The following is an 18,779-nucleotide window of genomic DNA, read 5'->3' on the forward strand; positions in this document are numbered from 1 at the left end:
TCTTTTCTCTGCACTGTTGGGTAATTGAAACTGTGCAAACACTGAACAACAACAATGATGAATCTCTTGAAGCAGTAAATCCCATTTTCATGGAACATTTATTTTTAATGAGCAATAAGCACCACAGATTTATAAAAAAGAAGTCACGGCAGACAAAATGGATTGCTTTTCTCCCTCCCTAGGCGGAGGATTTCAAAATTAGAGGCAGAGATAGACTGTGTTATAGCATGATTATCGTGGAAAACTTGACTCCCTGGGTAATACGTCCATAAAGCAAATTAATTTTAATTTGTGTGGATGTGGGCCTAATCATTTTGACAGGAATCTAGCAGAAAGAGGAACTCAAGGTTAGTGAAGGCTTTATTGAGAATGTCAGAAGTTAAAACTTCGGTAGTATTATTTTGGTTAACTGATTAAAATACTCCAGAGGAGAAAAAAACATGAATACAAAATAGAAGCAAATGCTTGGTTATATTGTTTAAAATAGTTGATTGAATTTTTTTTTTCCTTCAGAAAATAAGCAAAATGTAGAAAGGGCTAGGAAACAGCAGATGTAGGTAAGACATGAGTAGGAGTAACAGACCCTGCTGAGGATGAGCACGGTGCAGTTCTGTGTTTCTCCCCACAGCCATGTGCTCAGGGTGGCTCCTGGAAGGGTCTGTTAGCATGATAGGCTCATGGAAAATTTAAGCTATCAACGTTAAAAAAAAAAAACAGAACTGTATTTTTATGGGTGCCTTTATTAGGGAAGGAGCCCTGGTGGCACAGTGGGTAAGAGCTTGGCTGCTAGCCGTAAGGTCGGGAGTTCTAATTCACCAGCTACTCCTTAAGATACCCTATGGAGCAGTTCTAATGTGTCCTGTAGGGTTACATGAGTCGAAATCAACTTGATGGCAACGGGTTTGGTTTTGATTTTTTTTATCAGGGAAAACATTTTTCATTTTCTTACAAACATATATGCCTGCCCTATGCATGTCCTTTTTTATTTTATATACCCTTCTGTAGAACATTATTACATCCGCCATTTTGCCTGTGCTGGTGCATTGAAAAATCCTGGGGTAAATAACACATGCCCCTGGCTCCCAGGGTGTATGTGTTGCCCGGGATGGCAGTTACTGTTGAAATCTGTTCAAAATCCAATTCCAGGATTAGTATTCTTGTTGCTAACCGCTAGTCAGTCATCACATAGAGATGGAAGAGTTGGCTGAAGGAAATAATGTTCAATGCTTTTTTTTTTTCCTTTCCATAAACTCAGAAAACAGGAAAATCTCCCAGAAGTTGCCTTACTGATTAAGCTAGTGATTCAGAATTAAACCGCAAGCTACCCTAGCAAGAGAAGTTGTAAATCAGCTGGACCCATTGGTTTATTGACCCTTATCTGGTTTGCTGGCAGTTTAGACCTTTGTACAGTAATGCCTTTAAGGAATTGTGAGAATGACAAAAATGAAGCTTCTCCTTTGCCTACTTCTGATGATTATCTTCTCAAATTATCTGGGTTCCAGATATTTGGTTCTATGCTGTCTAAATATTCATAGAAAGATGAAACTCCTCCAATATCCAGCCTGACCAGGTTTGGCTCATATTCTGCTATCCAAATGGAGTATTTTCACTATGGAGATGGATTTCCAAAGTAGACAGCTCCAACTTGGAGTCAGACAGACCTGATTACTTAGCCAATTATGTAAGGAGCTAAAGTTTAATTTCTTCACCTATCCAATGGAGAGAATTCTAGGCAATACACAGAAAAGTTCACAGCTCAAAGTTAGTATTTAAAGAAAAAAAAAAAAAACTATAGCTTCAAAGCTTATGTTAAATCAGTTGTTTTTTTTCTTGATGTTTCATAATTACTTAAGGCTGTGCTTGGAATGTTTATATTAGTAGGTCTTAAAATTTAAATACAGGCTGATTTATTTTACAATGGTTCCCTTAGGCAAGGAGCAAATGCCACAAGAGATGAGCTGACGACATCCGCCTTCCTGACTGTTCAGTTGGACCGGTCCCTTGGAGGACAGGCTGTGCAGGTTGGGCAATTTTTATCCATAAAAACTCATACAAGTTAAAGTTTTGCTAACCTACTTCTGAACTAAATACTGCACATTAACCTAGTTTCTAGTTAAAGCCCCCCTCCCCCCAAGTTGGAGTGGGAATTTGATCTTTTCTTGTTTTTTTTTTTTTTTTTCATTTTGGACATTCAAATATTGGGACACTCATGTCATACTGGTTCTCTGAGATTCTGGAAAAGAGGAAACAAACAAAAGTAAAATAAAACCCCAAAATCAACTAATAACAGATTTATGAGCCTAGAAGAATCTTTCCTTTAAAATCACACCATATGTCAGTCATGACAGTTAACATTAAAACTGTTGTACTTTTGTTACCAGTGCCAGGTAGTGTTAAACTGTCGTGATAGAATAATTGTCCTCCCCCACCCCGCCCCAAAATATTCATTACTTAATCCCTAGAACCTATGAACCTTACGTGGCAAGGGGGAATTAAGGTTGCAGATCTATTTAAGGTTTCTGTCCCTCCGACCTTAATTAAGATAGGGAGATTAGCCCCAAATTTCCAGGTGGGACCATGTAATCACAAGGATCCCTAAAAGTGCTGGCAGGAGGCATTAAAAAAAGTCAGAATCAGAGTGATGCCAGGTGAGAAAGACTTGAAAGGCCGTTGCTGTTTTGAAATTGGAGGGATGGGACCACAAGCTAAGAAATGCAGGAGGCTTCTGGAAGCTGGAAAAGGTAAGGGAACAGATTATTAGAGCCTCCAGAAGAAATGCAGCCCTGCCAGCACTTTGATTTTAGCCCTCTGAGGCCCTGAATTTCAGACTTCTGACATCGAGAACTGTAAGATAGTAAATCTGTGTTGTTTTAAGCCACTAAATTTGCATCGGGTTTGGAATGCCAGCAATAAGTAATTAATACCACACTATAGAATAAGCACAGATTTATAATTTTGAGTAATAGGTAAAAAGTTCAGAAAAATATTTTCTTATCATAGAAGTACACAGCTAAACTTGTACACAGCCAAACTGAAGTAAACCTTGATAAGACAGCATGGGATCCTTATTTTTCTCTTCTAGGTACCCGAATCTTGACTGAAACAAAGTTCAACAACTCAGAAATGAGGGGGGCAGAAAAGGGCAGAGGAAGAGCAGGGCAAGAGGGAGGAAGAGAAAAACATTTTGAGGTGGGGAGGAGAGAGAATAAGAGAAGGAAAAGTGAAGGGAGGGAAGGGAGAATAGAAGAAAGAGAGGGAGAAGAAATGCAAAGAGATGAGGAAGAAAAAAGATAAGAGGGAAAGAGGGAAGAGAGGAGGAAGGAAAATCTTGGAGGAGGAAGCGAAGAGGGAAGAAAAGGAAAGGGATCAGACAGTGAGAGGGAGGAGAGAGATGAGCTCTTTGGGAATTTATGAAAATAACAAAATAATTTGTTGAGTTGCCTGAACCCAAATTCAAAATACCAACTCCATATAAATATAAATTAGCCAACTTTGTTTTATACACACACACACACATTTGTGTATATGTGTAGAGAGAGTGTGTTAATGTATTGACTTATTAATTATAAGTTTGAATGCTATATCATGGATTCCAATATCAATATCTAGCTCTCCTCACTGGGTCTAAAGGACCATTTCTAGCCCAATTCCACCCTTACTTCTATTTTTTGACCTGCAGCTCATCTTACGTGTATGGTGGAATATCTGCTACTTGTTTCAGGAGCCTTATTAGTAACCTCAGAAAATTCTTAGTTTTTGCTTATTCGGAAACCCTGATGGTATAGTGGTTAAGTGCTACGGCTGCTAACCAAAGGCTTGGCAGTTCGAATCTGCCAGGCGCTCCTTGGAAACTCTATGGGACAGTTCCTCTCTGTCCTGTAGGGTTGCTATGAGTGGAATGGTCTGGAGGGCACTGGGTTTGGGTTTGTTTATTTAATTCCTTACTGTATAACCTAAATGCAGACTAAAGGAAACTTTGTTTCTCTCCAGTGTGCTGATCCAGCGTGGCTGCCTACTCCTCCCTAGTGTTTCTCTTGCTCCCTTTCTCCTTCCCTGCCTTTCTCTGTCCCTCCCTTGTTTACTCCTTCCCTTCCTCCCTCCCTCCCTCCATTGGTCCTTTTCTCCCTGATTCTCTCCGCCCCCCCCCCCCTTTCTCTTACCTCTGTCTGGTTGTTACATTTCTGGCTGGTTTCAGTGAGGGAATCTGCGGCATCTCCTGGAAAAAGCATCTTTCAGACTGGGGTTCAGCCTGAATCAGGTGCTCCTTTGCCCAGCGCAGGGACCTTTCTAATAGAGTACCTTTAAACATTCCCTCCGCAGGGAGGTGCCTGTCATGGCTGATGTCAAGTGAGCTGAGATTATGTATGATATGCAAGTTCTTTTGTTTTCTTTCCTTTTCACATCTTTATAAATGTGTCATTTCCTTCTTCAAATGTAATGATTAAATATAGAGGCAAATCAGATAGTTTAAAACATTAAATCTAAGATGTGGCGGCAGTTGAATCTGCTCTTCTTGCTAGTTGCCCTACAGCATTTGTTAATAGATCTATAAATCAAGTTAGATCCAAATTTATAACTGTGTATTAAGTATTTGCTTTACTAATTAACTTGTAAAAATATGATTGAATTATTTAAATGCACTAGACTATTTCTCCATGAACTATTCACCTCTGGGATGAAATATTTCTAGCTAAGAACTGATGTCATCTAATTAATTTTTAAAGTATCCCTTATCAAATTATGTAAAAACTTTGAATATATGCATTATGCTTTATAAATTCCATAGTTCATAGTACAATATTTGATGTGTCCAGTCAATGAATTTTCATCATTAGGCAGTTGAATCCTAAATTTACAGTGAAATGGTGATTTTTACTTTAATCACTAGATGGCAGTAGTTTACAATAATGCATAAACAAAGTCCTGTATTGCTCTTTTAAAAATTCCTTTGTAGAGTATATTAACAGTACTAAAATTTTTTGATTTGGCTTTTTGATCTCTCACTCACCTTTCACAGAAGGGATGGGTCTTAATCAGTGGCCCCTTTTTCTTATGTTGGCAGTTGAGGTTCTCTCAACATTATGTAAAATGCTAGGCCTACCGTTTTCGGTACCCCCTGCTCCGCTACCCTAAGTGTGTGTGTGTGTGTGTGAGAGTGTGTGTGTGTGTCTGTGTGTAAAACAAAGCTGGCTCATTTATATTAATATGGAATTGCCATTTTGAATTTGGATTCAGTCAACTCAACCAATTATTTTGTTGTTTTCGTAAATTCCCTAAGACCTCATCTCTCTCCCCCCTCACTATCTGATCCCTTTCCTTTTCCTCCCTCTTCCTTCTCTTCCCTTTCCTTCCTTCTCCAAGATTTTCCTTCCTCCTCTCTTCCCTCTTTCCCACCTATCTTTTTTCTTCTCTTGGTATTTCTTCTCCCTCTCTTTCCTCTCTTCTCCCCTCCCTCCCTTCTCTTTTCCTCCCCATATTCTCTCTCCTCTCTCCACCTGTAAATGTTTTTCTCTTCCTTCCCTTTCCCCCTCTCTTCCTCTGCCCCTCCCCCCCATTTTTGGGGTTTTTGAATTTTGCTTCAGTCAAGACTCTGGCGCCTAGAAGGAAAAAATAAGGATCCATGCTCTCTTATCAAGTTTTACTTCAGCTTGGCCGTGTGCAAGATAACATACGCACTTTTATGAGAAGAAAACACAGAATTTGAACTCTTTATGTAAAAAAAAAAAAAGCATCAATAGTTAGGCAAGAAATTGGAAATTTATTTCTAATCCAGTATCTAATATTAAGCTAATAAGTGAAATTAAACAAATAATTGATCATTTATTTTTTCCAATTTCCTCATCCTAAAAAGTTCTTATATTGTATATCGTATTAGATATAATAAGCATATCTATTACCAGTAATTCTATAGGAAAGTTAAAAATTAGAAAATATGTTCTGTTGATTTTTTCCAGGTTTTTTATGTTTGGGTAGAAATTTTTTATCCTTCCCCATATGGATTTATGATTTTTTTTTCACGTTTTACAGATATGGGGATGTAGACATAATTAATATGATTTTTGGGTTGTGTTATTTTTTGAAGCATTTGAATGAGTATCTCTTAATCTTCTGAATCAGATCCCAAACACAAGAGAACCAAGTCTATCTGTGAACATTTGTAAAATGTTAGTACTCTTAAAAAAAAAAGCTATTTTCCTATTAGCATACATCAGTACTTTTTTTTTTTTTCTTTTGAAGGAGTAGCTGAACAAACTTACATTTTTATGCTTTCTGGAAGCAGAAAGCCTTGCAGTAGGGTGACGTTTCTGCTGACAAGAAGCTGTTTAGGGATGCTGTGCCTGAGCGACAAACCCACAGTCCTTCAGTCAGCAAGGAAACTGCACTTAACATTCACCTGTGTTTTCTATTAATCGTCATTCCCCCTGCTCTTGATGCATTAGTTATTTTTTGTTCTGTTTTCAAAAATAAAAATAAAAACACATTTGGAAGTACAACCTTCTTTCATTACACCCTTTATTACATTTCTTTTGTTTTCCTCCCCCCTGCCCCCAGATCCGGGTCTCCCAAGGCAAGGAGCCTGCTCACCTGCTGAGTTTGTTCAAAGACAAACCGCTCATTATTTACCAGAATGGAACATCAAAGAAAGGAGGTCAAGCACCTGCTCCCCCTATCCGCCTCTTTCAAGTCCGGAGAAACCTGGCATCTATCACCAGAATTGTGGAGGTAATGTCATGCATTCAGTAAAACATGCCCTGCTTATGGACTTCCCAGTGGACTTGGGTTGTCAACAGATATTAGTATGTAAAAAAATTGGCAAGCGAATTCCCTTTATTTCTATAATTAATCCAGTGTCCACAATAAAAAATACTAAAATCAAGAGAGTTGAGTGGAAAGCTAAACTCCAGATACGAGGTCTCTCACATTTTTCAACTACGTTGTACCCAAACAATGAATTTTAAGAAAAATAAAACAAATCAAGCTGTCAAAGGCATGAGACAGCTTAAACTCTACCTTGAAAGGCCTGAGGCAAGATGGATGGTAGGTGGTGGTCAGGTGACCACCACACTGGGGAAATCTGAGAGGGAAGGCTCTTATTTGCACAAGTGTAACAAATGTGGGAAACAGGTTTTGCTACACTGGACCAGAACCATAACTCACCTGGCCAAACAACCTGTCTCTGACAGCAGCTGTGAAAGAAATCAAACCCTATGTCTTGGTGCTATAAGACCAGAAGACCTCCAGGGTTCTAAATAGCAGAGTGTCTTGGCCTCCAGGACAGTTCCTTCATCCCTGATATCCCAGTCACCTCAGTCACCATCAAAATCCAAGTCTTCTAATTCACCCTTGAACTCTCATGCTTACTCTGCCTATCCCCAAACTTGGAAGCATTTTCTAACCCTTTCCATTTGCATGAGTCAGTCAGCTGAGTCCTTAAAACTGGATGGGTCATTGCATCCTTCCCCTCTCAGCCTGTTCTCTAAGTTGCTTTTCCCTTTCCCTTCTTACTCAATGGCTGTTCCCTGAGGACACACATTCCCATACAGTCTTCTCAAGAGAAGGCTGTGTTTCTCCCCAATGCTACCTTACCTTAGTGCTTCTGGGTTGGGGTGTTGGGTATCCCTTTTGCTCTCCTTTGTCTCTGACCTCTTTCCTTTTTATCAGGCTTTTCTCTCCCTCCTCAACCCTCCCATTCTGGCATCTACTAAACAGCCAGCCCTTCTCTTCTCATTCATTGTTGGCTTCAGCAATTATCTCACTGTGTCCATCACTCTGACTTCTTCTCCATTTCTTGACTTGCTCTCATAGAGCAATCTTTCATTGACCCATGTCTACTCACATTCACATGGTCCTAACAGCTATAGCACCTCAGAAATTTCCATTTCAAACGTTTGATCTCTGACAACCACCTCCTATCTGCTGGTTCCTTTCCTCCAGTATGCACTTTCCAGCAGTTCTTAAATCCCATACCTCAATCTATAAGTCCTCCTCATCCATCACAACCCTCATGTCCTGCTGTCTCCCAAATCTCTACACCCTCTGCTCTCTACTAGTAACTTTGATTCAGAGATCACAGAAATGTAAATACAATAGACAAAGTTACCTCATTTTCTCCCCTCTGGTTCCATCAACTTGTCTGCCTCTCTGCGTATAAATTTTGCCTTCTCTCCTATTTTAATGAAATAAGTTTATTGCCATCTGCTTGCAATGTATCTCCTTATTTCCTTGTAGCCTCTCAAACCAGGGTTCTCACTCCTAGCCTCTCAGAAAGGGACTATTCGAAATCATGGTATGTAAGTCTTTTTGCTTTCATTTCCTGGGAGGCTAAAACTTATGCGTTGGATTTCAGAACAACCTGCCTGATCTCACACCTGTCTGGTCGTGGACCTGTTGTCAACTATCTCTTTATCACCCAGGTTCTTTCCTCTGTATGAATATGGTGACATTTGGTTTAGAAATCAGATGTCCTGAAAACCAGAGTTGGTTTCTGTAATTCTCCATCATCACATCTGCATAAACTCCTTTAAGGTTGGCCCCTTAGGCCTCATTCCTCCTGAGAGAGGACTATAGCTGCTTGCATGAGAGTTGCAAATTCCTGGGACATGTCTTTAAAACTTCTGCCAGCCATTCCTTTCTCTTTTAGTGTTCTGCTTGGGGCAGTGTCCTGACAAAACTCACCCCTGCCCCCCTAAAAAACCCAAACCCATTGATTCCGACTCATAGCAACCCTATAAGACAGGCTATCTAAGGCATGCCTGGTGGCTTTGAACTGTTGACACTTTGGTTAGCTGACCTAGCTCTTAACCACTACGCCACCAGGATTTCCAACAAAACTCCAACCCTGGTTAAATCCACTCTCCACATAGTTACGCCTGCATCCTGGCAGCTCAGTGTGGCTAACCAAACGGCATCATTTGGTGCAGCTGATCACTCTTCTTGAAACATTTTTCTTCACTCAGCCTCAGGAATACGACACAGTCTTGATTTCCTCCTCTTTCTCAGCTGCTCTTTCTCCGTCTTGCTTATAGTTTCTTCTTTACCTCCCTAGTTTCATAGGCTCACATTCAATCCCACAATTGCACAGAGAGTCATACACATATGGTCGCAGAGTCACATAATCATCTGGTCAGACCGAGGTTCTCACAGAGTCACAAAAGCCCATTCTAGGATCCTCACACTCATTACCAAGCCTGAGGCTCTGCACCTCCTTTTCCTCTGCCCAGAGATTCCACTTTCAAAGTCACTGTCAGCCCGGACCCTGGACCCAGCCAGGCCCATCTCACTCCTCTGTGGCCACATGGACTGGAACTGTGCTCCCTTGGATGATCCCAGATACCTCCTGGACAGGGTTCACAGCTTCTGGGTTGAAGGCGAAGAGTTTTTAATTCCCTATAAAGTGTTTTATAATTTGAGGTATAATTTACTTGAGCCTGGGTAGCCTTATTTAGTGAATCTATAATATTATCAGTTTTCCTCCTTTGGGCTTTGTCCCTTTTTAAAATGTTTTAATCATTTTTAGATTTCCCTTTGATTATCTGATGAATGTTGTCTTTAGTGGGGCCAGAAAAACTATCTTTGTTTTATCTCTGTCATTTGTGAATATTATACACTGCTCTCCAAACAGTTGTAACCCATCGTTGTTCTTACGGTATCTTCAAATATCTCTTGTCACTTTTCCAGATCTTCCATTCATTCTCACTTAGTTTTGCCTAATTTTATTCTGAGAGCCTTGTGTCACCATCTGTGAGCAGTGGGGTATTAAGGTGACACAGACCAAACTGCTCCAACTTGAATGTTTCAAACACCATGGTGATGGCATCCCAGTGCTGCCCAAAACTAATGTCCTGGAATCAGGACAGAAGGCTATGACGGTTTGTCACTGTCACAGTGTCTGGGACATGTTTAATGGGATGAGCAGTGATGAATTTGAATCATTGTGTTATTTTCTTTTTTATACTCTAGGTTGATGTTGATGCAAATTCATTGAATTCCAATGATGCTTTTGTCCTGAAATTGCAACAAAACAATGGCTACACCTGGATGGGACGAGGTGCTAGCCAGGAGGAGGAGAAAGGAGCAGAGTATGTGGCAAATGTCCTCAAGTGCAAAACCACAAAGATTCAGGAAGGGGAGGAACCAGGTGTGTACTATGAGGCCAAAGGAACCAACCAGAATTTATATTTTGTATGATTGCTAATCACATGCTTTGTATTTTTTACAAATAGTGACTTTTTAATGGTTATAGGGGATTAAGAATCCCTTCATAGATTGCAAAGTGGGGGACAGTACCTAAGAATACTTAAGTAACTTCTTAAATCACATTAAGTCAAGGTGAGATGATATTATTTTTGTTGATGTAAAGCAATACCATCATATGCTCCTGAAAATGCATTGGATAATTCAGTGTGTTTTCCACAGAGGAATTTTGGAGTTCCCTTGGAGGGAAAAAAGACTACCAGACCTCACCACTACTAGAAACCCAGGCTGAAGACCATCCCCCTCGGCTTTATGGCTGCTCAAACAAAACTGGAAGGTTCATTGTAAGTGTCTTGAGAAATAGTGGGATAGAATCTAAACAGCACTGGGAGGTGTTCTAGCCATGTTATCTATCTGATTGTCAGATTTTGCTTACCTGCATATCATAGATGACAATCTTTGCTCACACAGGGTGAGTGGAAGGGCCAACAACATAATGCGAAAGCATTGGTGTGAAGACGTTGTTGTTAATTGCCATCAAGTGGATTCCAACTCACAGTGACCTCAAGTGTGTCAGAATAGAACTATTCCATAGTTTTGTTTTTAAATATATTTATTATGTTTTTTTGGTGAAAGTTTATCCAGAAAGTTAGGTTCCCATTTAACAATTTCTACATACTTATTGTTCAGTGACATTGGTTATATTTTCATAATGTGTCAGCATTCTTATTATTTCCATTCTGGTTGTTCCATTTCCTTTCATCTAGCTTCCCTGCCTCTCCTCCCTCCTTACCTTCTTATCTTTGCTTTAGGGTAAATGTTGACTGTTTGGGCTCATACAGGTGATTTTTTAAAGCAGAACAGCACTCATGGGTGATATGCTTGTTTTATGAGCCAATCTGTTATTTAGCTGAAGGGTGTCCTCCAGGGGTGATTTCAGTACAAAGCTTGAAGTGTATCTCAGGACGATAGTCACAGGGGTTCCTTTAGTCTTTACCCATCCTTAGAGTTTTCAAGGCTGTGACCTTTTGGAAGCAGATCGCCAGTTCTGTCTTCCAAGGTACCTCTGGGTGGGTTCGAACCACCATCCTTTTGGCTAGTAGTTGAGCGCTTAACCATTTGTGCCACCCAAGGACTGCTGTGGAAGCATTGGGGCACTGTAGTGCACGATCTAAATCAAGGTCCTCTTAAAACTATTAGCTGCTAATCATGATCTACTTCGCACCTGTGCCAGCCTGGGGTAGGTGCTGTATGAATACATATGTGGTTGGTGATTTAATGGGTTGACCCTTTCTGTGGGCAGCAGGAGTTGAGTCTGATGGTGGTGCTGTCTTGCTTGTCAGTATCAGGCAAGTTTGACACTTCAGTTTCCCAGAGGAATAAGAAATTTTACCACGTCAACTGAATAAAAAATATTATGGAAATATTATGATCATTGGGCAAAATCACAGAAAGCTATAGATGCACCTGCATATTAACTGAAATCAACAGGAGTGTTTTGTCTTATAATCATTTACAGGCTTTGAATTCCAGGCAATTCGAGGTAATGGTATCTATGTACAAGAGTGATTTTATACTGGGCTCTGAATATCATCCTGGGCTGTAGCTCCTGTCTCCGGTTTAACCAGAAAAAATTCTGCTTTCTCTGTTTGTCATGCTTGGCCTTTGTGTAAATTTGTTCATTTGAAGGACAAATTCCTTTTCTATGTACAAATTGATCCACAGGTTTGGTCAACACATCCTGGTGAATACAAGCTCTGTTTTTCAACACACACACAAAAATTCCTTAAGTACCTTCACAGGCACCTCGATTATTAGAAATAAAATGCTTTGAAGAAGAAACTCTTCATGTACAAACCACACTTGAAACTTCTAAGTGATTTGACCTAAAAAATAAGATTGTGAGAAAAGGTTGGTCATTGGGCACCATGCTGTTTAATTTGTTCACCTACTTTGTAGGAAATCTCAGCACTGCTGTATTTTCTAAACTGTTCGTCAGAGAAAAACCTGTTATTTTAATGCATTGACTGTTAATTTGATATCGCATCCAAACAACTTTTTTTCAGCATATGCTTTTATAATTTTTTATTGGTATTATTTGCTAATGTTGCTCTAAATTAGATGTTTGCTTACACTGATGATGTATTTTAAAAATTAAGTACCCAGGCTTTGTTCTCAGTTAGGTTTCAAAAACAAGTCTATTAGTCTTTGTTTTTGTATCATGCGCATATATTAGCCTTTCAGAGAAATGTTCTTTTCCTCTGCATCTATTCATTTTCTTGTTTTGAAATTTGGAACTCCTTCTGGGATTGGACTCCCTTTAAGGAAAGGGATTGATACAAACAAACAAGACAGCATCACCATCAAAAACAGGCTTTTGATATGTAGATTCAGGTGAGGCAGCAGAGTCTATTGGTTTCAAGCACAGTTTTTAGAACCAATTTTCCTGTGTTCTAGTCCTGGAGATATTACCTACTAGCTGTGTGATCTTAGGCTGATTATTTGCCCTCTCTGTTTGTTGTAGGGGAAAAAAATCACAAAGTTTAGTAAAGCAAATAGAAAGTTTTATTTGGCATATATTCAAAAATGTAGAAGTGGGAAGAGGACAAGCATGTTGCTAGAGCTATGTCTGCCCGAGTCCAAGGAAATACTACAGAATAAGCAAGAATGGGCAAAAGGACAAGTATACTGCCACAGCCATGTCTGTCCGAGTTCCAGAGAATATTACAGAATAGGCAAGAATGGAAAAATGGACACGCATGCTGCCACAGCCATGTCTGTCCAGAGAATATTACAGAGTCATCAGTATATATTAACATTACCAATGGGCAAAACCATTGAAAGCTTCACCTTTTCATGGAATGGCTAGAAAATGTGATCCTACATTTTGAATTGCCTTTCTTGACAATCACTGGTACAGGTTTCAGTAATGACAGTTAGGACAGTCTTCATTGGTCCAACAAACTTCTATTCACTAAATGTCAATAGAAAAAGATAAAAGTGGAAAGTTTTTTTTTGTTGTTGTTCTGGCTTATGTGAAAAGTTCTCTAAAAGATATTTCCAAGATTATTCTATTGTATTTATACCTCAGGGCCCAGTTGATGTGTCCTTGTGAGCCCAGCTCCAGCTGGGTCACATTCTCTATGCTCAAGGACAGGGAATAATGATTCCAGTATTATTTCCTAAATCATGATCCATGGTTTTCTTCTTTGTAAAATGGGCACAATCGTAGTACCTATTTCACAGAGTTGTTATGAATAGTAAACTAGCTATGAGATGTAAAGTATTTGAACAGTGTCTGGCACACAGTACACAATATTTATGATTTTTCCCTTAATCAGTGTGTGATTGGTAAATGTTCTGTATAAAGTTAACATGACCAGACTTCTTTCCATCTGTAAATGGCCAGATCGTTTTTTCTGTATAACAATCTCAAAAGCTTATTAAATTGTAATGACAAACATGTACCGTCGTACCGAGGTTTACAGGTTCTTTGAGATTGGGCTAATCTAGACTGGTCTCAACTGGGAGGTTCTGCTTCAGGCTGCAGGCTGGGTTCATGCCTGCTTTTCCTATGGCAGAGCTTAGGGGCACAAGGGGGCCCCTGTGTGCCAGTTTTTCTAATATGACATGGCCAAAGCATGTCAAACAGCCAAGGCCACAGTCCCCTCCACCCACTTGACTGCACTGCAAGGTCACATGGTTGAAGGAGGGCATGAAGAATTGGGAATCATAGTCCAACTGATCACACCTGCCTGAGGATCAGGATTCTCAAAAAATTCTCTAGAATTTTTAATCCTCCCACGATTTTTTAATAATATTGAGTTCAGATTAATAAATGCCTACTGGTGTTAAAAAAAAAAACTAACCCATCCCATTACCATTTAATGTTAACTGTAGCGAATACAATTTAACATATTAAAAATAAAAATACTAAATTTTTATTTATGGAATATTATGTCATTTTATTGACAATGACACTGTAAAATAATATTGATTTCATAAAATAACTTTGCTGATTCTATTAAAATAATCTTGACTTACAAAATGAAAGAAAATTTAATACTCAAGCTATAAACTCAAATGTCTTTAGGTTCTAGGCAGACAACATGATGAATGAAGCAACTTGTCAGATAGATCTGGAAGTTTAGAGAACAGTGGTCAGATTGACAGCGTATGCCCTACTGAAAGGCATTCAAACTCAATGTTTATATTAAGCACCAAACCAAACCAAACCTCCATTGTTTTCGAGTGGATTCCGACTCATAGGGACCCTATAGGACAGAGTAGAACTGTCCCAAAGGATTTCCAAGGAGCAGCTGGTGGATTCGAACTTGTTGACCTCTTGGTTTGCAGCCGAGCACTTACCCACTGCACCAAAATAAGACACCCTTCAGGCTGTCAGTTTGTAATACCTGATTAAACAGATAAACAATAATTTAAATCTTTATTACTATCTTAGTCATCTAATGCTGCTGTAACAGAAATACCACAAGTGAACGGCTTTAACAAAGAGAAGTTTATTTCTTCACAGTAAAGTAGGCTAAAAGTCCAAAGTCAGGGCACCAGCTTCAGGGGAAGCCTTTCTCCCTCTGTCGGCCTTCTAATCAATTTTCCCCTGGGTTAGGAGCTTCTCTGGGCAGGTATCCTGGGTCCAAAGTACGAGTTCAGCTCCCAGCAGTGCTTTCTTGGTGGTATGAGGTCCCCCACTCCCTGCTTGCTACCCTTTCCTTTTATCTCTTGTAAAATAAAAAGTGCTGTAGGCCACACCCCAGGGAAACTCCCTTTACATTGGATCAGGGATGTGACCTTACTAAGGGAGTTACAATTCCACCCTAATTCTCTTTAACATAAAATTACAATCACAAGATGGAGGACAAATGCACAATCCTGGGAATCATGGCCTAACCAAGTTGACACATATTTTGGGGGGACACAATTCAATCCATGATACTTCGAAGACAAGGAAAAAAAAAAAAAATGACTGCCAAATTTTATTTTAGCTACGCTCTAAAATAATACACGTTTTATCACAAAGCTTCTTAATACTTTTCAGATTGAGGAGGTTCCAGGAGAATTCACCCAGGATGATCTAGCAGAAGATGATGTCATGTTACTAGATGCTTGGGAACAGGTAAAACTATATTTTGCTCATAACAAGAAAGTGTACTTACGGTCAGGACCTGGCAAGAATCTGCTTTGAGAAAATGGCAAGTCCAATAATAAATGGACCTAGGGATTTAGGTTGTATTTAAAAGAAAGTCAACACAGTTTGGCAGAAAATAAAATGAATACGTGTGGCAAGTCAATTTCTTAATAAGTAAATAATTCTATGGCAACTATCTTTGACTCTATAGTTTTAGACAAAAAACTTCTACCTGCCTATTTTTCATTTGTTAACGTCATTTACCCATTTGTTTATACATTAATACATTTATAAATGCATCAAGTGACTTTCGGGTATGTTATCAGGGAGGCAAAAATATTTAGAAATTTTCTTGAAATTTGACAGAAAGTCATGGAGGGAATCTCTCCCCTAGGGAAGAAATAAATGGGAGCAGACGTAGAAGGGTTTTGAATGTATTCAGTAAAATATGTTATTGTTTAGATCTCTAATCTTTACTTTGGAGAAAATTAATGATGATTTGACAGGCCATATCTGATAATCCTTTTTTTTTTCTTAACATCTATATAAGCTAACAATCGTAAAATGAAAAAAGAAATATGTTAGGAACGGAGTTATGTAGAACGATGATGACACTCTTATCTGAATGAGGCCTAGTCTTAGAGTCAGCCACAGAGATGGTCACGTAAGTCTGTTTCTAATTGCTAAGTCATTCCATTATATTACACCTTAACTTTCAGGCTAAAAATAACATTTAAATTGGGGATCCTATCACAGGTCCTTCCCAAGATTATTCATTTCTGGAGGTTTAAAACCCATGTCAATAAGACTCCTTTGTTTATTTAAGAATTATAAGAATTACAGTATTTCCATATTCAGAAGTATTTATTCCCATTTGTCGCCAATTCTGTTATTTCTGTAGTCACAGAGTCTTTAGAATATTTCCTGTTCTGCATTTCATTTTTTTAATCATACTTTTCATTAATATTACCAGCTGCCCTAGTTTGTTCTCTGTCCTGCAAGCAAATAGTCCAGCATTTTCAGTATGAATTTAATATAATCAGAGCTTAATTTGACTAAAATTGCTTGAACAACTGAATTTAAAGTGTTTTAGATATAAAGTAATTTAGGAGAATTTTTCAGCATTAAAGTACTTAGCGCACACATTTGACAAAGTGAAGAATGCATACAGAATATATAATTATATCCATTAAAAAAAATTAACTATTTAAATTATTTAAACATTAGACACACCAAAGTGTGACAGGAACACAATACTGTAGGTGGTAAAACAGCAGGCTTAAGTCAGAGGATCTTAGAGCCTCACCTAGGAAATAATAATGACCACCCTAAACACCCCCAGAGATTGATGCAAAACAAAGCAAATATGTTGTTTTTTGAAAGATTGCTTTATAAAGTATACGATACCATATAAGTATAAAATAGTAGAGTGTGAAATCTGGAGTCAAAATGCCTGGATTTAAACGAGTGTTTTTTTTTTCCCCTTGGGCAAGTGAAGGAACTTCCCTGAGCCTCTGTCTCCACACCCCTTACTGATGGGGTGTTGTGAAGTTTAAATGAGCAGAGTGTGTCAAGCACTGGGCATAGTTGGCCCTAGCACTGAGTAACACTCCCAAAACAGTATATGCTGCTATTATTATTATTATTATTTTTTTCAGATATTTATTTGGATTGGCAAAGATGCCAATGAAGTTGAACGAACAGAATCTCTGAAGTCTGGTAAGCTGTATCTCACAAACCACCTGGAATGGTTATTACTGAGTGCCTGACTCCTGTTTTTTCCACCAGGTCCTCCAAAAATACATATCAAAAACAAGAAATATCTGTCTTCTTATCCTAAGAACTAAAGAGTCATTTTTTTTTCCAAACTGAAAGACAAAATAAACTTAAGTAACAATAAAAGGCAAAAAAAAAAACTACTTAATTTAGAATATAATTATATCAATTTACTCTGAAAAACTGAAATCTACTTAAACCTTTTTTTATTATGAGAATAGTAAAACCTCCATAACTGTTATAACCTAGATTTTTCAATTTCCTTTTGAGAAATGCTGTTCTTTCTAACACAATTTTCTTGCATTAAGAAGGATAGGGATAATTATGCCATAAAGATAATTTCGTAAAGCTTGGAATTCTTTCAAGTAACAATGAAAGGCTCCCGTGATACTTTGCATGGCAGCTGAGAGAAATCAATAAAAGAAATTGTTCACATGGAATAGCTTCTGGTTACTTGGGGGCAATGAAAATTTGATTTAGTACTTTTATTGGAAGAATTCTCATTGTGTAATTATTTTAGTTTAATCAAACCAGCTGAATTTATATGTCTTTGCAACTCTTTTTAGCCAAAATGTACCTTGAGACAGACCCTTCTGGAAGAGACAAGAGGACACCAATTGTCATCATAAAACAGGGCCATGAGCCACCCACATTCACAGGCTGGTTCCTGGGCTGGGATTCCAGCAAGTGGTAAAACTGATCTTTACATAAAAACGTAAATGGGGTAGCTGTCCCATTGCTGTTCTGGAAAAAAAAATTCTTATTATTTTTTTTTTGCTTTTGAACAATTAACCTCATCCATACGGTTATTTTTTTATGGCCTAGTATTGGTTTAAAAATCTGTTTAAACTAGGGATTTCTAATGTCAATGTATTAGAATGACCTGAAGTAAACTTTTGTTATAGACCAATATTACCTCTTCTGGAAACTGATATATATCTTTTTATATGGCCTTTTAAAAGTGAAAAGCTTTGTGCAATCTAGGGGGACTCATCAAGTAGGAATTTTTATACTTCAGCAGGCTTTAGCCAAAATTGTTCTTTAAAGTGCCAGAGAAGAAAGCCATAATATCTTCGAGGTTATTCTCTTTTCTATGTATTGCATTCAAAAGCATTTTATATTACAGTAACGTTTATGTTAAGATAGTTTTAAAAGTTTCCTTCTTTAGTCAACGTGACCTTTGATGTCATTAACTCTTCAGTGTCATTTTCTAAGAGAAACTTTACTTTTTTGCCCTTTTAAAAGCCTTTGAAAGAACAGCTCTTTCATGAAAAATTAATATGTATGCTTATTCACTTAGGTATATATATATTTGACAGTATATATGTTTAATATCACAAAAGATATGTATAAGAAAACTTCTTTGCTAATGCTGTCTTTTATCATTAAAATACATTTCTCTTTGAAAGGCTTCGTGTTGTGGCATTTTATTCAAATTTGATATGTGAGTTAATTACACTATTAACTTTAAGGTTAAATACTTTCATGCATAAATAAATATAAATCCAATATTATTTAATTCATCTTCATTAAATAGTCAAAATTATAACAACTTTTCCATGGTTAGACAACCATGAAAGATTTTAAATATTTCATAGTGCATATGAAACAAGGGCCCCCCAACACAGGGGTTGGGATAGTGACTGGAGCACCAACAAAGTAG

The 18,779-nt window shown here is 38.2% G+C and overlaps 1 protein-coding gene across 1 annotated transcript in view; it reads left to right on the forward strand.

The window, feature by feature from the left end:
- SCIN (scinderin) overlaps positions 1-18,483 on the forward strand; it is a 75,196-nt gene extending 56,713 nt beyond the window's left edge. Inside the window, exons 10-16 of the mRNA XM_003407107.3 lie at positions 1,931-2,021; positions 6,553-6,723; positions 9,961-10,138; positions 10,417-10,538; positions 15,251-15,328; positions 16,999-17,059; positions 17,683-18,483. Coding sequence (XP_003407155.1) covers positions 1,931-2,021; positions 6,553-6,723; positions 9,961-10,138; positions 10,417-10,538; positions 15,251-15,328; positions 16,999-17,059; positions 17,683-17,810 — 829 coding nt within the window. The 3' untranslated portion in view covers positions 17,811-18,483. The remainder of the gene's footprint in view (positions 1-1,930; positions 2,022-6,552; positions 6,724-9,960; positions 10,139-10,416; positions 10,539-15,250; positions 15,329-16,998; positions 17,060-17,682) is intronic.
- The last annotated feature ends 296 nt before the right edge of the window (positions 18,484-18,779 follow it).

Source organism: Loxodonta africana, chromosome 8, assembly GCF_030014295.1.
Source record: "Loxodonta africana isolate mLoxAfr1 chromosome 8, mLoxAfr1.hap2, whole genome shotgun sequence".
Lineage (NCBI taxonomy): Eukaryota > Metazoa > Chordata > Mammalia > Proboscidea > Elephantidae > Loxodonta > Loxodonta africana.